Source organism: Astatotilapia calliptera, chromosome 20 (genome assembly GCF_964374335.1).
Source record: "Astatotilapia calliptera chromosome 20, fAstCal68.1, whole genome shotgun sequence".
Classification (NCBI taxonomy): domain Eukaryota; kingdom Metazoa; phylum Chordata; class Actinopteri; order Cichliformes; family Cichlidae; genus Astatotilapia; species Astatotilapia calliptera.
The window spans coordinates 1,734,226-1,752,500 of NC_137441.1; the positions used below are offsets into that span (position 1 = coordinate 1,734,226).

At 42.6% G+C, this 18,275-nt stretch overlaps 1 protein-coding gene and 1 long non-coding RNA gene across 2 annotated transcripts; one reads left to right on the plus strand and one right to left on the minus strand.

Annotated features, from left to right (window-relative positions):
• Positions 1–232: 232 nt before the first annotated feature.
• Positions 233–1,491, minus strand: LOC145422941 (uncharacterized). The gene is made up of 3 exons (XR_013904100.1): positions 1,250–1,491; positions 1,089–1,174; positions 233–511 (listed from the first exon to the last, which is right to left on the minus strand). It is a non-coding gene; the product is annotated as an uncharacterized LOC145422941 (long non-coding RNA).
• A 3,448-nt stretch (positions 1,492–4,939) lies between these two features.
• LOC145422995 (putative C-type lectin domain family 20 member A) lies at positions 4,940–14,714 on the plus strand. The gene is made up of 5 exons (XM_080295028.1): positions 4,940–5,152; positions 12,153–12,354; positions 12,495–12,833; positions 13,199–13,290; positions 13,972–14,714. Exons 1-5 carry the CDS (start codon positions 5,084–5,086, stop codon positions 14,092–14,094), a joined length of 825 nt encoding a protein of 274 aa, XP_080151154.1. The 5' UTR covers positions 4,940–5,083; the 3' UTR covers positions 14,095–14,714.
• The last annotated feature ends 3,561 nt before the right edge of the window (positions 14,715–18,275 follow it).

The following is an 18,275-nucleotide window of genomic DNA, read 5'->3' on the forward strand; positions in this document are numbered from 1 at the left end:
AGACTCGTTGCAAAAAAATAAAACAATTTACAAAACCAAACATCTACCTCAAACGTGCATCCTGTCGACAACGCCAAGTATGTGACCAAGTGGTCGGCGGGGTTATGCACAAAATAAATAAACTTAACAACGCCACCTAGGGGAATTACACCCCCAGGAAATATATTTAAGAAAAATAAATAAAAGGAATAAAAGAAGACCGCACAGATTCAAGGATGCACACTGAGGCAGGTTGGCTTCCAATATTAAAACAGTTTTATTTATAGAAATAAATAAAATATTATAAATAATATTTTATAAATAAAATATTAAAAGTCAAGATGTAGCGTCATTATTGACAGTGTCCTACAGTAAAAATAAACAATCGTGGAACTTGGACTTACCAGCAGCCGTGGAACCAAAAGAAAATCACACCAAAAGAATCACTGCAGACCACCCAGTGCTGTACAAAAGAAAGTGTGAAAACGACCCACCACCTGAGGTCCCAGGGCCACTGGCTCGTCCTCCTTCACTGAAATAAAACACAGAAAAGTATGTTAAAAGAATAAAAGGACACTGAGCGTCAGGCTCGCTACAAATCATAAAAAGACTAAAACACACGTTAATAACTTTAATAAAAGAAATCACACACACACACACACGGGAAAGGCTTATTCCCCACGGGTCAAACTACCACTCGTGCTGGTAATAGTTATTCTCAGGCGTAGGCCGGTCTGGCTCCCCACCGGCTGAGACCGGCCACCCAGGCGATTTAGAGTCCCAGCACGACACTCGGGCAGAGAATCACTTCAGCCCGATCACAGAAGTGTGGGTACGAGCAACAGTCCAGGGTAAAATAGAACACCAGGCGAACCCAAAAAAAAGGTAAGCCTACTTAATAAAAACAAGATAAGACAAAACGAGACAAGACAGCAGACTCCACCAAGGAGGAGTTCACAACAGCAACTGAGAAGGCAGTCCACTCTTCCAATTTAGGTTGGACAATTTACCATGGAGAGGTGAGTACAGCAGTGAACCCTGAAACAGATAAGTGTAACCTTAAACTCTTATAGCTATGAATGCTAATAAAAGTAGTTCTAACAGCTTACCCCAGGACCGGAGGCACTATACTCTCATTGGTGGAGATACCACGAACACCTCTCTCCGCAATGGCAGAATTAAACAGACTGCTGCGCTACAACAGGCCGGAAAAGGATATTAACACCAATTCCAGTATTCGGAGGGAATCCAAGGTTAAGCGAGAGCATACCTGTAGCTGTCGTATAATCGGCTCTTGCTGATCAATCCGTCGCAGTACGCCAGCATTTACTGCTGTATCGTACCAGAAGCTCGGGAGGAATTAATCCAACAAGACATCGGCTTAGCTTTATACAGGCTAGCGCCACCCTGCAATCAATGTGCAGGTGGGTTCCCAATTAACCCGATCACCTGATACAAGGAGCGAGTGCAGTGGAAAGAGAGCGAGGGTGGTAGAGCGAGCGAGAGAGAGAGAGAATGAGAGAAGAAAAACAACGGAAGGCGAGTAGCCCATCTGGCTACATTTAGCACAAAAACAACATTGTTTTCTTTTATTTATGGAGCATTATTATTCAATGAATGCTCATAATTTAATTTTGAGTAATTTTTCATGTACATCTGCGCTGTATGTTAATAAAAGTGCCTGTGTGACATCTGGGACACAGCTTTGACTAAGAACTCTCTTTTTGTTCTTACTTTATGGCTTAAAAAAAATATCGAGATATATATCTTATATCGCCATCCAGCTAAAAAATATCGAGATATGAATTTTGGGTCATATCGCCCAGCCCTATTAATGACTAACCTCGTATTGTGGATGGATTATCTCAGTTGTTCTCCTGACTGAAGTTTGGTTTACAGCATCCTGCCATGTGATTGCATTTGTCCCTAACCATCGGGAACCCTCACGTTAACTTTTATCGAGTGGAAAAAAGTTAGCATTCATCCTCCAGCTTCACTGTTTATGTTATGCTAACATAGCTGTGTAGCTAGCGATCACGTAGCACATCATTAAATACCAGCTAGTCCAACTTCAGTAACTCTACAAACGTCACTGCTGTTTAGTGTCCCGTCTTCATTTATGTTGGAACTGATAACAGAGCTGTACGTTTGATTTTGTTTCAGAAACCTCTCAGCGAGCTAGCTTCCTGCTAACTTCTAACTCTGTTAAATTTAATAAATTCTGTTTTCATGGATGCCTGGATGTTAAACTTCATAGTTACACCTGGTAAAGCAGCAACGCTGATCATTTTATTAAAGATGAAAGAATTTAGACTATTTTTAACTCTCAGTGATGCCGCAGTGTTTGTTTGACTTTGGGACTGGAAGTGTAGTTTGGACTCAGATTCCTCCGCGAGGCTCCTGACTACGGTAGTTGTAGGTGGTGTCCAAATTCATGGGCTGCATCCTCCTGAGGCCGCATTTGTAGACCGATTACGTCACAGCGACGCGCCGAAGGCTGTCCAAATTCGTAGACTCCTCCGAATGCAGCCGACAAATGCGTCCTCCTTTTCCCCGAATTTGAAGGATGGGTCGGGTGTGTCCTTCGTGGCCCACCATATCCCAGAATTCATAGCGCGGCCCAGCCATACTCCAGTTTCCAACAATGGCGGCTGCTACTAAGTTTTAAAATTACTCTGATAGCTAGCCGGGAGCTTGAGGGTCACTGAAGCTGCCGAGAACGGCACAACTCCCGGCACATCATTTTCAGATCACCGCAGACTTTCGCTACTCGGGTTAAACATAATATATAAGTCACTTAGACAACCTAAAAATGTTATTGTTGGGCTTTTTTCTGTGTTTTATTTGTTCGTGAGTAAATCGGTTTGGCTGAGATTAAAGTTATTAGATTAGATTAGATAAAATAAAACTTTATTAATCAAACAGAAAACTGATTAAACAGAAGTATGAGACGGTCGAGAATTTACGCCAGTGTCCTGTTATATTTAGATAGCAAGGAGCAGACGGCTGAGTTTATTAAACTCCCCGAGACAGCGGTGACGCTAATCAGAAGGCTAGACCGTCCAATTTCCCCAACTGTTTACTTCCGGCCTACCCGACCTTCTGAGGACCCGGCCCACGTAGACCACGAAGCCCGGGTCCTCAGGAGGATGCAGCCCATGAATTTGGACACGGCCGTAGTGCTCATCAAGCGGTGCGGCTTTGTAGCTTATCAAAGTCGTACTAAAAGATTTTTTGACAGATTTCTGCGCGCCGTGTACCACATAAAATCGATTCAAGGTCAGTGAGCACAACCAGAATTCATACATAAAGCGCATTTTTTGAGAAAATTAAAGGATTGTAAGTGCGCCTTATAGTGTGGAAAATACAATAATTTGTCTCAGCTGTGTTCCCATGGGTTTTCTGTTCCCTCGTCGTTGTACTGTGTATAAGCCCCTGTTTCCCTCAGTCCAATGTCACGTTCTCCCTCATTCTTGGCTGTGTATTTTCTTGTGTGTTTCTCTGTATATTTAGGTTCCAGAATTCCAGTTTAGTTTAAGTTTTATTTCATCACCTGCATGCCAGCAACAGAGCTGTGTTTTTGAGTTAAAGTCCTGCATGTGAGTCTGCTTGTGGGTCCTTTTGTGCCTGCTGTGCAGCCAGTTTATGACACTAAGCAAACACTTGAGAAACAAACTCACTGATATCTATCAGTCTGGAAAAGACTGCATTTTTAATGTGAACCACAGTATGAAACATTTTCCAGAAATTGAGAAAACTTGGAGTAGTGGTGAACCTTCCCAGGACTGGCCTGACCTTCAAGTAGATCACAACAGAAGCCAGGACAACATCCAAAGAACAGCAGGCCACACTTTGCCTGATTGTTGAATCAGTCATGATGGATGTCAGTTCGTTGTTATGTTACCTCACCACTGCCATGTTTTGCTATTGTAACTATGACTACAAAGAGCCTTTTCACCTTACAGCAAACCAATGTTTTTGGGTGTGGCCCATTTCTGGTTTTGCCTTTGGTTCCACTCACTGGCTCTAGCTAGTGCTTCACACAGCTTGATTTATGGCTCTGCATGGATTTGGATATTATCCATGAATCAACATCATGTACAAGTAGAAAGACTGAAGCTGTTTCAAAGTGCAGGTATGTGAAGATGCTACTATGCTACTATACCTGTGGGGACCCTCCCCACGAGTTTGAAGACATTTTTGAGGCTCAAGATGTGTTTTTAGTGTTATTAGTTTTTAGTGTGTGTGTGTGTGTGTGTGTGTGTGTGTGTATGTGTGTGTGTGTAGTGGAGTGGAGTGGAGTGGTCAAATAAAATGTCAGTACATGTAAGAGTGACTATGAACATCATATTTTGATGAAGTGTCATAAAAGTGAAACTAGTTGAAAAGTTTAGAGGCGGATTTGTTTCCCCCCTCATGCAAAATAATGAATGTAAATGAAAATGATTTGACTTGTTTTGAATTGACCTCTGCACACACTCATACATTCATAGCTTTCATGTATTCATAGTGCTCTTGGAAATACCTTGCATATTCATTTTGCATGGAGACAAATATAAAAAAGTCATTTCAGCTGCTGAATATCAACAGACTAAAGGACAAAGCACGAAACATCCAGGGATGGAGAAAGTCCTATTCATCATAGCCGCAACAGGCAAGTTGTCTGATTCTTCGAATTTTCTATTAAATGTAATATTTTTCCATTATTATTATTATACTTACTTTTTGCATAACCCACTGTCATTGTTACACTGTCTTGTGTCTGTATCGTTGTGTTCTGTCTGGTGTTGCACTGTTTTTTGCACTTTATGTGGTCCTGTGTTGACTGTGATTGTCTTGGAGGAACGTTGTCTCGTTTCACTGTGTACTGTACCACTGCACACAGCTGAAATGATAATAAAGCCACTTGAGAAATGTAATGTAACAGTGAAGCTAAAATGTTAAGACCACATTTAATCCAAATACTTGCTTATATGCTGTTTTTACAGGCCTGTGTGCCGTCACCTCCAAACATCACTACCAGTTTGTTTATGAGCTGAAGAACTGGACTGAAGCGCTGAGTTACTGCAGGGACAAATACACAGACCTGGCTGCTGTAGACGACATGCAGGATGTGCAGACGCTGAACGACATGGTGGACGTGAGAAAAATGAGCATCATGGAGAACGCCTACGTAAACTCTATTTTTTTTCTTCTGGAAACTTGCCAACTAATTATTTAACTTTAAACATACTGAACTATATTGATTTTTTTTTTATTTCACTAGATTTTGACTGCTTTCTGTTTCAGTGTGGTTATGTTTTACATGTAACATCCTCTCCGTCTGCAGTCATTGACACTAGATTCACTGCTGTTTTAAGAATTGTGTAACATAAATCTGCTAAAATAAATCCCCACCATCTCATACTCCATGATGTTTACTAAAAAATTATTATTTATCAACTAATGAATTTGGGACGAAGAGCAGCTCATTCACAGTAGTCTTTTCTTTTCTATTTCACAATAGATGACCTTTGATACCAGTTTTCATTTTTGTCATAAAACAGGAAGGAAACTCTTTAAGCTTATCAAACAAATGTGTTAGCTTTGCATTCCTCCATTCCTAGTATTGTACGACTTGCAGCAGCTGTCTCTTCTGGCCTTTTAGCTTGTAGTGAGACTTCAGGGAGATTCACTTCCTCAAAAAGATCTTTGAGGATTTTAGCATCAGTGTCAATATCCCTAAGATCTGGCCTAATGCAGTTGTTCCAGTTGACTTTTGTAGTTTTGAGCATCTCAGTTATTTGCAAAAGGTGACGAGACATCTAAGAATATAAACGAGCAAAAAAGAAAAACACAATAAAAGAAAAACTTCAACCTAAACAAAATAAAGTCAAAATACACTCAGAATAAATGTATTCTAAGGATATCTATTTAGTGTTTATGCACATTTCTTCAGTTTTTCCAGTCAAAGTGTTAAAGTTGCTTTCACCCTGTGTTCTGGGAATCTGAGGACACAGTTTTACATACTTGTGACCCCTGTGATGCAAATTTTGTGTTCAAGATGTTGAACAGTAATCAGTCAAACATGCATGACGTGTTTTTATTTGACTTCCATCCACTTCCCTCAAGGAAAATATTTTGCATGAGGGCAACGATGTCACTGAATTACACAGCATTATACCTGTTTAAGGCATTTCTTTTCCAACGTGGACAGGCCAGAGTAGGCTTGTAGTTACACAAGTTTCATTTTTTGTCACCACCGTTTCTACTAATAACAAGCAGGTACATTCATATGTGCAAACGGAGAAATCGCTTGATCTATGCTTTTCATTGGATTGTGGACACTGACTGAATGAACACTACTTCTGCTTCAGCAGCAGGGTTACAGAGTGTCACTGCAGGATGACTGAGGTCAAACTCTCTTTATCTCTGACACAGGGACTAAGAATAAGAATAAGAACCGAAACTAGTGAATGACACAAAAAACTCATAGTGAAACTGTTTAGTGATGGGGTCATGAACTTATGCACACACACACACACACACACACACACACACACAGAGGTAAGAAGGAGTCTGAACAATCGGATGCAGGTTTGGAGAATCCTGGAGTGAAACTGTGACTCTGTGTCGCTGTCAGGTGGACTTTAAGCTGTGAAAGTTAATACTTCCTGATCCCATTTCACCTCTGTGCATCCAGATGGGAAATTTCATAAAGCATGCACAGTGTTTGTTGCTTTACCATGTCAGAACATGCTTCACACCCACAAGCTGCTTTGCAACCCACTCTGTGTAGTTGGTTGTGCTGTGGAGGCTGAAGAAACACAAAATAAAAATCCACTTATAGAACTGATCCTGATCCAGGTCAATACATATTGTTGTTTAGGTAATGCTGCCTCTATGATCACTGAACATTTAAATAAATCAAGCATAATGTGTGCTAGGTTGCAAAATGCTACATGTCCAGTATACGGAAACAAACAAAAACAATTTATACATTTATGTTATTATGATTATACTCATGATTAAATTCATTTTGAATTTGATCTTGTTGGAGAAAACGTCAAACACACACACACACAAAATAAGAAATCAGACTTTACACTGATTTTAAATTAAGTCACGTGTGAATATTTGCAGTAATACTTTAATACGTAAAGCTGGTTCAGGGACCCAAACTTACATCACACTGTAGGAACAATGGTGGCGTGTTTGTGCTGACAGGAAATGGTTGTTTTTTGGACAGTATGAAGATTTAATCATCTACCACACACACACACACACACACACACACACACACACACACACACACACACACACACACACACACACACACACACACACCCAGAGGTAGGAAGGAGTCTGAACAATCGGATGCAGGTTTATTTATCAATTAATGAATTTGGGATGTGTGGTGTAAAGAAGAAAAAAGGTTGTGACCACTTACACCCAGAACTGCTGAAGACTTAATTCTGACTCCATAAAAATCAATGTTAATGCCTGATAAGATAAGATAACCTTTATTAGTCCCACACGTGGGAAATTTGTTTTGTCACAGCAGGAAGTGGACAGTGCAAAAGTTATGAGGCAAAAATTAGAATACAATAAGAATAAATACAGTACACAGCTGTACAGAATAGAATAAAATACTATATACAGTAGAATACAATAAAATAAACATACAATAAGATAAAAATAGAATACAAATACAAATACTATATACAACTGAGTAAAAATACAACGATGACAGAAAGGATTGTCAAAGTCAAAGTCAAAGTCAAAGTCAACTTTATTTGTCGATTCTGCCACATGTACAGGACATACAGAGAATAGAAATTGCGTTACTCTCAATCCCTAGATAAATAGCAAATGAACATTTAAATATATTTAAATATAAAAGTGATTAAAAATGCAAGTAAAATAATTAAAAAGTAAAAATTTAAATAAATACAATTTTACATATAACAAGAAAGCTATATAATATACAATATAATGGGTAAGTGACATTGAGTGTAAACCAGGCAGAGTAGTGCAAATAGGCAAATAGTGCAAATGGAGATTTAGTAGTGTACGGTAAGAGAAAGTGTAACAACAAAGTCTTATGAGGTAATGGCAGTCCAATGCTCCACAAAGTGACTGGTAACTGGTGCAGGCCAGTGAGTGAGTCAGAGAGTGTGTGTGTGTGAGTGTGTGTGACAGAGTTCAGTGAGACCGTGGAGGAGAAGAGGGGAGAGGGGGCAGAATCGGGAGGGAGTTAAGCTTCCTGACAGCCTGATGGATGAAGCTGTCCTTCAGCCTGCTGGTCCTGGCCTGGAGACTCCGCAGTCTCCTCCCCGACGGCAGCAGCTTGAAGAAGCTTTGCATTGGGTGCGTGGGATCAGCCGCTATGCAAAGGGCTTTTTTAGTGAGACGGGTGCTGTAAATGTCCTGGAGGGAGGGGAGGGAGACACCAATGATCCTCTCTGCAGCTCTCACTATGCGTTGGAGGGTTCTATGACAGGACGCATTGCAGGCTCCAAACCACACAGTGATGCAGCTCGACAGGATGCTCTCGATGGTGCCTCTGTAGAAAGTGTGCATGATGGGGGCTGGTGCTCCTGCTCTTCTTAGTTTGCGGAGAAAGAAGAGACGCTGCTGTGATTTCTTGGCCAGTGCTGTGGTGTTGTACGTCCAGGAGAGATCCTCTGTGATGTGCACACCCAAGAACTTGGTGCTGCTCACTCTCTCCACAGACGCTCCGTCAATGGTCAGAGGAGCATGTTGGGTGTGCATTCTCCTGAAGTCCACAACAATCTCCTTCGTCTTCTCCACATTCAGAGAGAGATTGTTGTCAGCACACCACGTGGCCAGGCGTCTCACCTCACTTCTGTAGTCGGTCTCATCCCTGTTGCTAATGAGACCCACCACCGTTGTGTCGTCCGCAAACTTGATGAAGAGGTTGGAGCTGTATGATGGAGTGCAGTCATGGGTCAGCAGAGTGAAGAGGAGGGGGCTCAGCACACATCCCTGCGGGGCCCCCGTGTTTAAAATGATGGTGCTGGATGTATTACTGCCAACCCGTACTGCTTGAGGTCTTCCGGTGAGGAAATCCAACAGCCAGTTGCACAGTGAGGTGTTGAGCCCCAGCTGGACCAGTTTTTGAGTGAGCTGTTGGGGGATTATAGTGTTGAATGCTGAACTGAAATCTATGAACAGCATTCGAACATATGAGTCATTTTTGTCCAGGTGTGTGAGTGCTGAGTGGAGTGCAGTGGAGATGGCATCATCGGTTGAGCGGTTGGGCCGATACGCAAACTGGAAGGGATCCAGGGAGGGGGGCAGGACAGACTTGATGTGTTGCATGACTAGTCGTTCGAAGCACTTCATCAGGATGGGAGTAAGTGCAACAGGACGGTAGTCATTAAAGCAGGAGGGAGATGACTTTTTTGGAACCGGAATGATTGTGGTGGCTTTAAAACATGTGGGGACGACAGCCTGGATGAGTGATATGTTGAAGATGTCTGTGAAGACATCAGTGAGTTCCACTGCACAGTCTCTCAGTACACGACCAGGAATGTTGTCAGGACCCGGAGCTTTACGTGCATTGATCCTGCTGAGGGATCTCCTCACGCTGTCCGGTGACAGAGTCATCACCTGGTCACCAGGAGGGGGTGGGGTCTTCTGTGCAGTGGTGCTGTTTTGGACTTCAAAGCGAGCAAAGAAAGTGTTCAGCTCGTTCAGCAGGGGGATAGTGCTATCACAGGTCTGTGGTGGGGGCTTGTAATCTGTGATGGTCTGAATGCCCCGCCACAGGCTCCGTGAGTCTCTGCTGTCTTTGAAGTGATGAGATATTTTCCTGGAGTACTGTCTCTTAGCCTCTCTGATGCCACGGGAAAGGTTGGCCCTAGCTGTCCTCAGGCTTGCCTCGTCTCCAACTCTGAAGGCAACATTCCGAGCTTTCAGCAGCCTGTAGACCTCTCCTGTCATCCATGGTTTTTGATTGGCCCGGACAGTTATGGTTTTCGTGACTGTTACATCCTCAATACACTTGTTGATGTAGGCAGTAACAGTCTCTGCGTACTCCTGGAGGTCAGTGGTGTTGTTATAGGTGGCAGCCTGCTTAAACATGTTCCAGTCTGTAGTATTAAAGCAGTCCTTAGTATTATTGCATATGTATGGATGTGTGTGCTTGATCAGTTAAAGTCTTTATTATGGAGTCTGACAGCAGTGGGGAGGAAAGACCTGCGAAATCTCTCCGTCCCACACCGTGGGTGCCGCAGTCTCCCACTGAAGGAGCTGCTCAGTGCTGTCACAGTCTGCTGCATGGGGTGGGAGACGTTGTCCATCAGGGATGACAGCTTAGCCGCCATTCTCCTGTCACTCACCACCTCCACTGGGTCCAGAGGGCATCCTAGAACAGAGCTGGCCCTTCGGATCACCCTGTTCAGTCTCTTCCTGTCCCCAGCAGAGATGCTGCCGCCCCAGCAGACCACGCCATAAAAGATAGCAGAAGCCACGACAGAGTCATAGAAGGTCTTCAGGAGTGGGCCCTCCACTCCAAACGACCTGAGTCTCCGCAGCAGGTACAGCCTGCTCTGCCCTTTCCTGTAGAGGGCGTCTGAGTTATGAGTCCAGTCCAGTCTATTGTTCAGATGAACACCAAGGTACCTGTAGCTGTCCACAGCCTCAATGTCCATACCTTGGATGTTCAGTGGTTGCAGTGGAGAATGCTTGTGCCTGCGGAAGTCTACCACCAGCTCCTTGGTTTTACTGGCGTTGATCTGGAGGTAGTTCAGCTGGCACCAGTCCACAAAGTCTTGAGTCAGACCTCTGTACTCCTTGTCGTCCCCATCAGTGATGAGGCCGACTATTGCAGAGTCATCAGAGAACTTCTGCAGGAAGCACTGGGTGGAATTGTGGGAGAAGTCTGCAGTGTAGATGGTGAAGAGGAACGGAGCCAGAACCGTTCCCTGTGGGGCCCCCGTACTGCAGACGACCCTGTCCGACACACAGCCCTGAGTCCTCACATACTGTGGTCGGTCGGTGAGGTAGTCCAAAATCCAGGTAGTGAGGTGATGGTCCACTCCAGAGTTCTCCAGCTTGTCCTTCAGAACCGAGGGAAGAATGGTGTTGAAGGCACTGGAGAAATCAAAGAACATGATTCTCACAGTGCTTCCAGCGGTCTCCAGGTGAGCGAGGGAACGATGTAGGAGGTGAATGACGGCATCATCCGCTCCAATGCCAGGCTGGTAGGCAAACTGAAGTGGGTCCAGTGATGAGCTTATTAGGCGCCGAAGCTGAGCCAGGACCAACCGCTCCAGGGTCTTCATCAGGTGGGATGTCAGAGCCACCGGCCTGTACCTGTTGAGGTCCTTGGGGCGTGAAGTCTTTGGCACTGGTACAACACAGGAGGTTTTCCAGAGCTGTGGGACTCTTCCCAACCTCAGGCTCAGGTTGAAGAGGTGCTCCATCACCCCACACAGTTGGTCCGCGCAGGACCTGACAACCCTCGAGCTGATGCCATCTGGACCCGCTGCCTTCTTGCCATTAATCCTCCTCAGTTCCCTCCTAACCTGGGTGGTTGAGAGAGACAGGCTGGAGCCTTGTGTTGAGTGTGTATTGGATGCTGTTGTTGGGGGTGGGGGGGAGCGAGCAGGGTGAATAGAGGAGGTGTGAAGTGTCTGAGGTGGAACAGCAGCAGTGGGGGTGGGTGAGTCTGCAGCCGATGTTGCAGACTGCCTCATGGCTGAGTCAAATCTGTTGAAGAAATGATTCAGTTCAGTAAATGTGATTGAAAGATAAATATATCATGAAGTGTAGTCAGATAAAATCAGAATATTAAGTGAACGTGTGAGAGAGTGGGTCAGACAAAGGTGACCAGACTCACGTGGAACCAGGCAGCTGTGGAGAGAAGCAGGGAGACATAGCTGACAACCGCTAGGTCAGTAGCATCCCATCCAGGGTTAGGGTTAGGATCCGTCTGCTTAAATCTTTTTTGCTTGTACACATCAAAGAATTTAAAATTTACAAGCAAATAATTATTTTAGTGAATCTGATAAAAGCTCAGTAATTTTTAAAAACTCAATTACACAATTTTGTAATGAAATACCAAAATGAGATGTTCTGCCCTGAGACCGAGTTTCTTACTGACAATCTGACAGCTTAACTCATAGATATTATGTCTAATGAAACAAACCCGCTGGTGCTTTCAGCGAGCCTGGATCGGGCTGTATGATGACATCAATGGCTGGAGGTGGTCGATGTCAGAAACCAGTGAGGCTGAGTTCAGAAACTGGTCACCTTGGCAACCAGACAACGTAATGAGTAAAGAATTCTGCGTACTGATGCTTGATGGACTGTGGTTTGATTATCCTTGTGAGAGTTTCTACAGATTCGTCTGCTCTGATAACAGAGGTGAGGATTTTCAACAAAGCAGCTCATATTTTTAATTTTTGTTGACGAACTTTTATTGACGTTTCAACAATGGCCTGACTCTTCACACTTAAAAATGCATTTACGGTTGTACACAGCACTCGAGTATGGTCTGTTTTCAGGGTCGACTATGACATTTGTCTACATTGACAATCTCATGACGTGGACGGAGGCCCAGACCTACTGCAGACTTCATTACACAGACCTGGCCAGTGTGAGGAACATGCCAGAGAACCAGAAGATAGATGAGTTGGTACCTGCAGGGGTGAAGGTGTGGATCGGCCTTTTCAGAGATTCCTGGAAGTGGACAAATGGAAGTAACTCCTCATTAGGATATTGGACAATTATTGAACCTAACAATCTGATGGGACACGAGTCTTGTGTGGCAGCAAACTTTTTACTAAATGCAAAATGGGAGGACTGGACCTGTGACTCCATGAAAGAATTTGTTTGCTACATTGGTAAGCCATGTTTCAGAAAGTCTGGCCTCTGATCCTGCTGCTGTCAGCCACAATTTACAAAACGCATTCATATAAACAAAGACGTTTTTAGCTTAAGATGTATGACACGATTAGTAATCTGACACAATTAAAAGTTCTGTTAACCCAATCAATGAGCAGATAATCATAATCTGATGGTTTGCTTTGTGCCCCGTTCTGTAAAGGGAAGATCTACCATTGTTGTACACAGACTCTTGGGTCATACGTTATTTGACATTTCCTGCATTGCAGAAATTGCACTCAGATTTGTTTCATTGTAAGCAGTTGTTCCTGTTTCTTACGCAGCAATAACTATGTAACTATTTTTCTTCTTGGTTATTGCAAAGCGCCTGTTTACAAGCAAGTGGTGAAAGTGAATCTGATAAACTCCAGTCCTGATCTGACCCACCCTGATGTGATGGAAGCCATGCTGAACCAGGCAAGTCATGACACATTTTAAGGTATACTTATTAATAAACAACAAAGAGTCTGTCCAAGATCTCACTAAGTCTAACACAGGTCTGTACTGGTGATGTGTACAGACACATACTAATGCTAACCAACTGTATCTGCGTCAACACAAAACTGTAACAATATACTTTTCTGAATATAAGCTTAAAGCAATGGGATGATTCCTGCATTTGAATCTAATCTAATTCTAAGGAAGGACCCTGGTTCTGTCCTTGGCTCCTTCAGCTCATGTACCTTAGGCTGAGTCAGGTTTTGAGTTCTCAGTTAGACTATATGTAAGAGCCATGAGTGTCAGTCTGTTTCATCCTGGCAGATGAAGCTGTGGGGAGCAATCCTTCGAGTACTGTGAAAAGCGATCTAAAAATAGGAACCGGAGTCTGAAAGCCACAACAAAAAACAGAAATAAGGGATTTTTTTAATGTGATGAAACTTTAGATCATGTTTCATATCTTTCACCTCTAATCTCTTGAACTTTATTAAACTACTTTTCCTCTGGAGTTCATAACACTGAACTGCCGAAGTCAAATTACAATGTTGGTCATTTTTCATTAAAAGCTAAGCATGAGCTATAGGATTAAGCTGACTATGAAAGACTGAGTGATGGACTGAGTGAGTGTTATTCAAGAAAGTACTTTTTTGTGTGTCTCAGATCAAACAGAAGCTGAAGGAGCAGGGAGTACAGGGAGACATCAAACTGAGCTGGAGGAAGCAGTCAGATGGATCGGTCTTCCAAAAGGATGACGAGGAAACGAAGAGGAAGAGCATCGTCTGAAAGTTTCAGGCTCTATTGTGAAATATTATCATATTATTCTGTACTTTGTGTGAAAAACTCAAATAAAGCAAATCATACAAATCTTATTTCAGAGAACTTTATGAATAGAAAACTATAAAAAATGTTGTGATTACTGTCACTGAGTAAGGCTTTACCTAGTTTCAGATGTTAGTCATACCTTTTAACACTTAGACTTGAAGCTACAGCAGGTTTGTTGGGGATTTGGTGATAGGACGCTCTGTAATTATAATATTTTTTGCAGCATCTGTCAGCTCAGACTGCTTTGATGAAAATGTGGTGGTAGGTCATCGTTTAATGTATTTTTTTTTCTTTTGCTGTTTTCTTTTTGCTTGAGTTATTGATTTCGAATATTCAACTTTATGTATCTTTTCAACCAAAGTCTTTATTTTAAAGTCGTGACTGATTGTTGCAACAAAGTGAGCAGAAGTGATTAAGCAATGGAAACGGCCTGTCTGTGCAAACATTAGATGCTCTTTGAATCAGACTGAATCAGCTGCATTTCTGTTTTATGCTTTACTCAACTTTTAAATAAAGATTATGTGTGAGAATGTTGATGCTTATACAACTGTTTGAGGAGATAATAAAGAAGTGATCCAGTGTTTTTGTGTAGCTTGTTATTCATTTGCATTGGCTGTGGTTTAAAAAGGATGACACAAAAAATAAAGGCAAAACTTACCATCTCTGTGAAGGTTCTCAGTCATCCAGGTCATCGTAGTCTAAGGAGGAGCATTAGGGGGTCCAGTGTCCCTCCCACTCCCACGGGCTTAAATCTGGGTCTCTCCACCATTGGACCCTAGAACTGAAGAAGCTCCTCGGATGAGAGGTGAAACGTCTTCAAGCAACTTAAAGAAGTCCAGACGCTTTTCTTTCCAAGCTCCTTAGACAACTAACTTTGAGCTTCATTCACAACAGACAGAGGAAGAAGGTCAAAAACCAAAGCAGGGGAACACAAAGACAGTTTGATCATCCACGATTCTTGTTCTTTTCTCTTGTCTTCTAACTTCTGAGAAAGCAGTTCAGGCAATAGAAACATCCTTGCATTGATGCAGTTTGATGGAGGAAGTACAAACCCAGAAAAGAGGCAAAAGTCTCATCTGACTGTGTTCACTCAGGTTGATCATGGTGTGTGTTGGTGTGTGTTCTGATGTAAACTATTACTTTGCCTTCTTCAGCTGTTATAAAACATTACATATTTTTTGCAGTATTTTGCAGCTTCTTTGTTGCTTCCTGGAAATAAGGATTTCCATCAATAAGTAGCACTGGAAGTTTCTGTGGAACTTTGTTTTAGGGACTCTTTGCAGAAATGTAAAGCCCCAGAGAAGACTTTAACCCTGGGCAGTGGTGGCATGCTTTACATCTTTGCATCAGACGCTTTAAACTGGGTTTGGTGAAGTAAAGCTTGGTTGCAGCTGCTCCACCATGGAAACCAATTTCATGAAGCTCTCTACACATTGTTCTCACTAATCTGAAGGCTCTGAAGTTTGGCACCACCACTGTGTTATAATACCACCAACAACTGACAGTTGAAAATTTAGTAGCGAGGAAATTTCCCGACTGGTGGCATCCTATGATGGAATTCACTGAGCTCCTAAGAGCGGCTCATTCACAGTAGTCTTTTCTTTTCTATTTCACAATAGATGACCTTTGATACCAGTTTTCATTTTTGTCATAAAACAGGAAGGAAACTCTTTAAGCTTATCAAACAAATGTGTTAGCTTTGCATTCCTCCATTCCTAGTATTGTACGACTTGCAGCAGCTGTCTCTTCTGGCCTTTTAGCTTGTAGTGAGACTTCAGGGAGATTCACTTCCTCAAAAAGATCTTTGAGGATTTTAGCATCAGTGTCAATATCCCTAAGATCTGGCCTAATGCAGTTGTTCCAGTTGACTTTTGTAGTTTTGAGCATCTCAGTTATTTGCAAAAGGTGACGAGACATCTAAGAATATAAACGAGCAAAAAAGAAAAACACAATAAAAGAAAAACTTCAACCTAAACAAAATAAAGTCAAAATACACTCAGAATAAATGTATTCTAAGGATATCTATTTAGTGTTTATGCACATTTCTTCAGTTTTTCCAGTCAAAGTGTTAAAGTTGCTTTCACCCTGTGTTCTGGGAATCTGAGGACACAGTTTTACATACTTGTGACCCCTGTGATGCAAATTTTGTGTTCAAGATGTTGAACAGTAATCAGTCAAACATGCATGACGTGTTTTTATTTGACTTCCATCCACTTCCCTCAAGGAAAATATTTTGCATGAGGGCAACGATGTCACTGAATTACACAGCATTATACCTGTTTAAGGCATTTCTTTTCCAACGTGGACAGGCCAGAGTAGGCTTGTAGTTACACAAGTTTCATTTTTTGTCACCACCGTTTCTACTAATAACAAGCAGGTACATTCATATGTGCAAACGGAGAAATCGCTTGATCTATGCTTTTCATTGGATTGTGGACACTGACTGAATGAACACTACTTCTGCTTCAGCAGCAGGGTTACAGAGTGTCACTGCAGGATGACTGAGGTCAAACTCTCTTTATCTCTGACACAGGGACTAAGAATAAGAATAAGAACCGAAACTAGTGAATGACACAAAAAACTCATAGTGAAACTGTTTAGTGATGGGGTCATGAACTTATGCACACACACACACACACACACACACACACACACAGAGGTAAGAAGGAGTCTGAACAATCGGATGCAGGTTTGGAGAATCCTGGAGTGAAACTGTGACTCTGTGTCGCTGTCAGGTGGACTTTAAGCTGTGAAAGTTAATACTTCCTGATCCCATTTCACCTCTGTGCATCCAGATGGGAAATTTCATAAAGCATGCACAGTGTTTGTTGCTTTACCATGTCAGAACATGCTTCACACCCACAAGCTGCTTTGCAACCCACTCTGTGTAGTTGGTTGTGCTGTGGAGGCTGAAGAAACACAAAATAAAAATCCACTTATAGAACTGTCTGTGAAGGTTCTCAGTCATCCAGGTCATCGTAGTCAAAGGAGCTTGGAAAGAAAAGCGTCTGGACTTCTTTAAGTTGCTTGAAGACGTTTCACCTCTCATCCTAGAAGCTTCTTCAGTTCTAAGGTCAAATGGTGGAGAGTCCCAGATATAAACCTAGTGGGAGTGACCCCCCACAGAGGGACAAAAGGACCCCTGATGATCCTCTAATCGCCTGAGCCAAGGTGGGAAACTGGGTGTGGGTCCCAATCAGCCAGAGTTTCGGGTGTGTTCATTGTGAAACCTGGCCCCACCTTATCATGCGAATTCCTGAGGTCAGATGGCCCAGGATGTGAGTGGGCGTTAAGGCGTCTGGGGAAGGATCTCAAAACTGGATTATAGATGGCAGAGAGTTGGTGTCGTAAACCCCGCCTCTGTTCAAAGATGGTCGCTCACAGTGGACATAGATGCTTCTTTCACTCCTCTTTCAAACCATCTGTCCTCTCTGTCCAAAATGTGAACATTGGCATCCTCGAAAGAGTGACCTTTGACCTTAAGATGCAGATGGACTGCTGAGTCTTGTCCTGTGGAGGTGGCTCTTCTGTGTTGTGCCATGTGCTTGTGAAGTGGCTGTTTGGTCTCTCCAATGTAGAGGTCTGAGCATTCCTCGCTGCACTGTACAACAACAACAATCTTTATTTATAGAGCACATTTAAAAGCCTTGGGCATACCAAAGTGCTTTACATAAAACAATAAAAGGTTCAAACATTGATAACGGATAAATAAAAATAAGGAGTTATGTTCATAGATAAAAGCTACCAATAAGAATGACTACAGCACATGGGTAATAGCAAGATAAAAGCTGTACCACCATAATAAAAAACACCAATAGAAAGATAGGAGGGAATTAATACAAGAGGTCAATAGGTCACAGCAACCAAACAAACAAACAAACAAACAAACCAGCAATTAAAAGGTGGAGAAGGCAAGTTTAAAAAGATATGTTTTAAGCTGTGATTTAAAAGAATGAATAGAATCAGATGCCCGGATGCCAATCGGGAGATTGTTCCAAAGCACAGGTGCAACAAGAGCAAACGATCGATCACCTCTAGTCTTAAGTCGAGATCTGGGCTGAGCCAACAGTAACTGTGACGATGACCTTAAAGCCCTGGCAGGAGCATAAGGGTTTAAAAGGTCCTTAAGGTAGCTGGGTGCA

What these genes read in the sequence shown, in the direction of transcription:
- LOC145422995 (XM_080295028.1), top strand. Translation starts at nt 5,084, where the DNA reads ATGCAGGATGTGCAGACGCTGAACGACATGGTGGACGTGAGAAAAATG. An exon ending in AGAATTTGTTTGCTACATTG is followed by an intron (nt 12,834 to 13,198) that starts GTAAGCCATGTT and finishes GTTATTGCAAAG; the next exon opens with CGCCTGTTTACAAGCAAGTG. An exon ending in TGGAAGCCATGCTGAACCAG is followed by an intron (nt 13,291 to 13,971) that starts GCAAGTCATGAC and finishes TGTGTGTCTCAG; the next exon opens with ATCAAACAGAAGCTGAAGGA.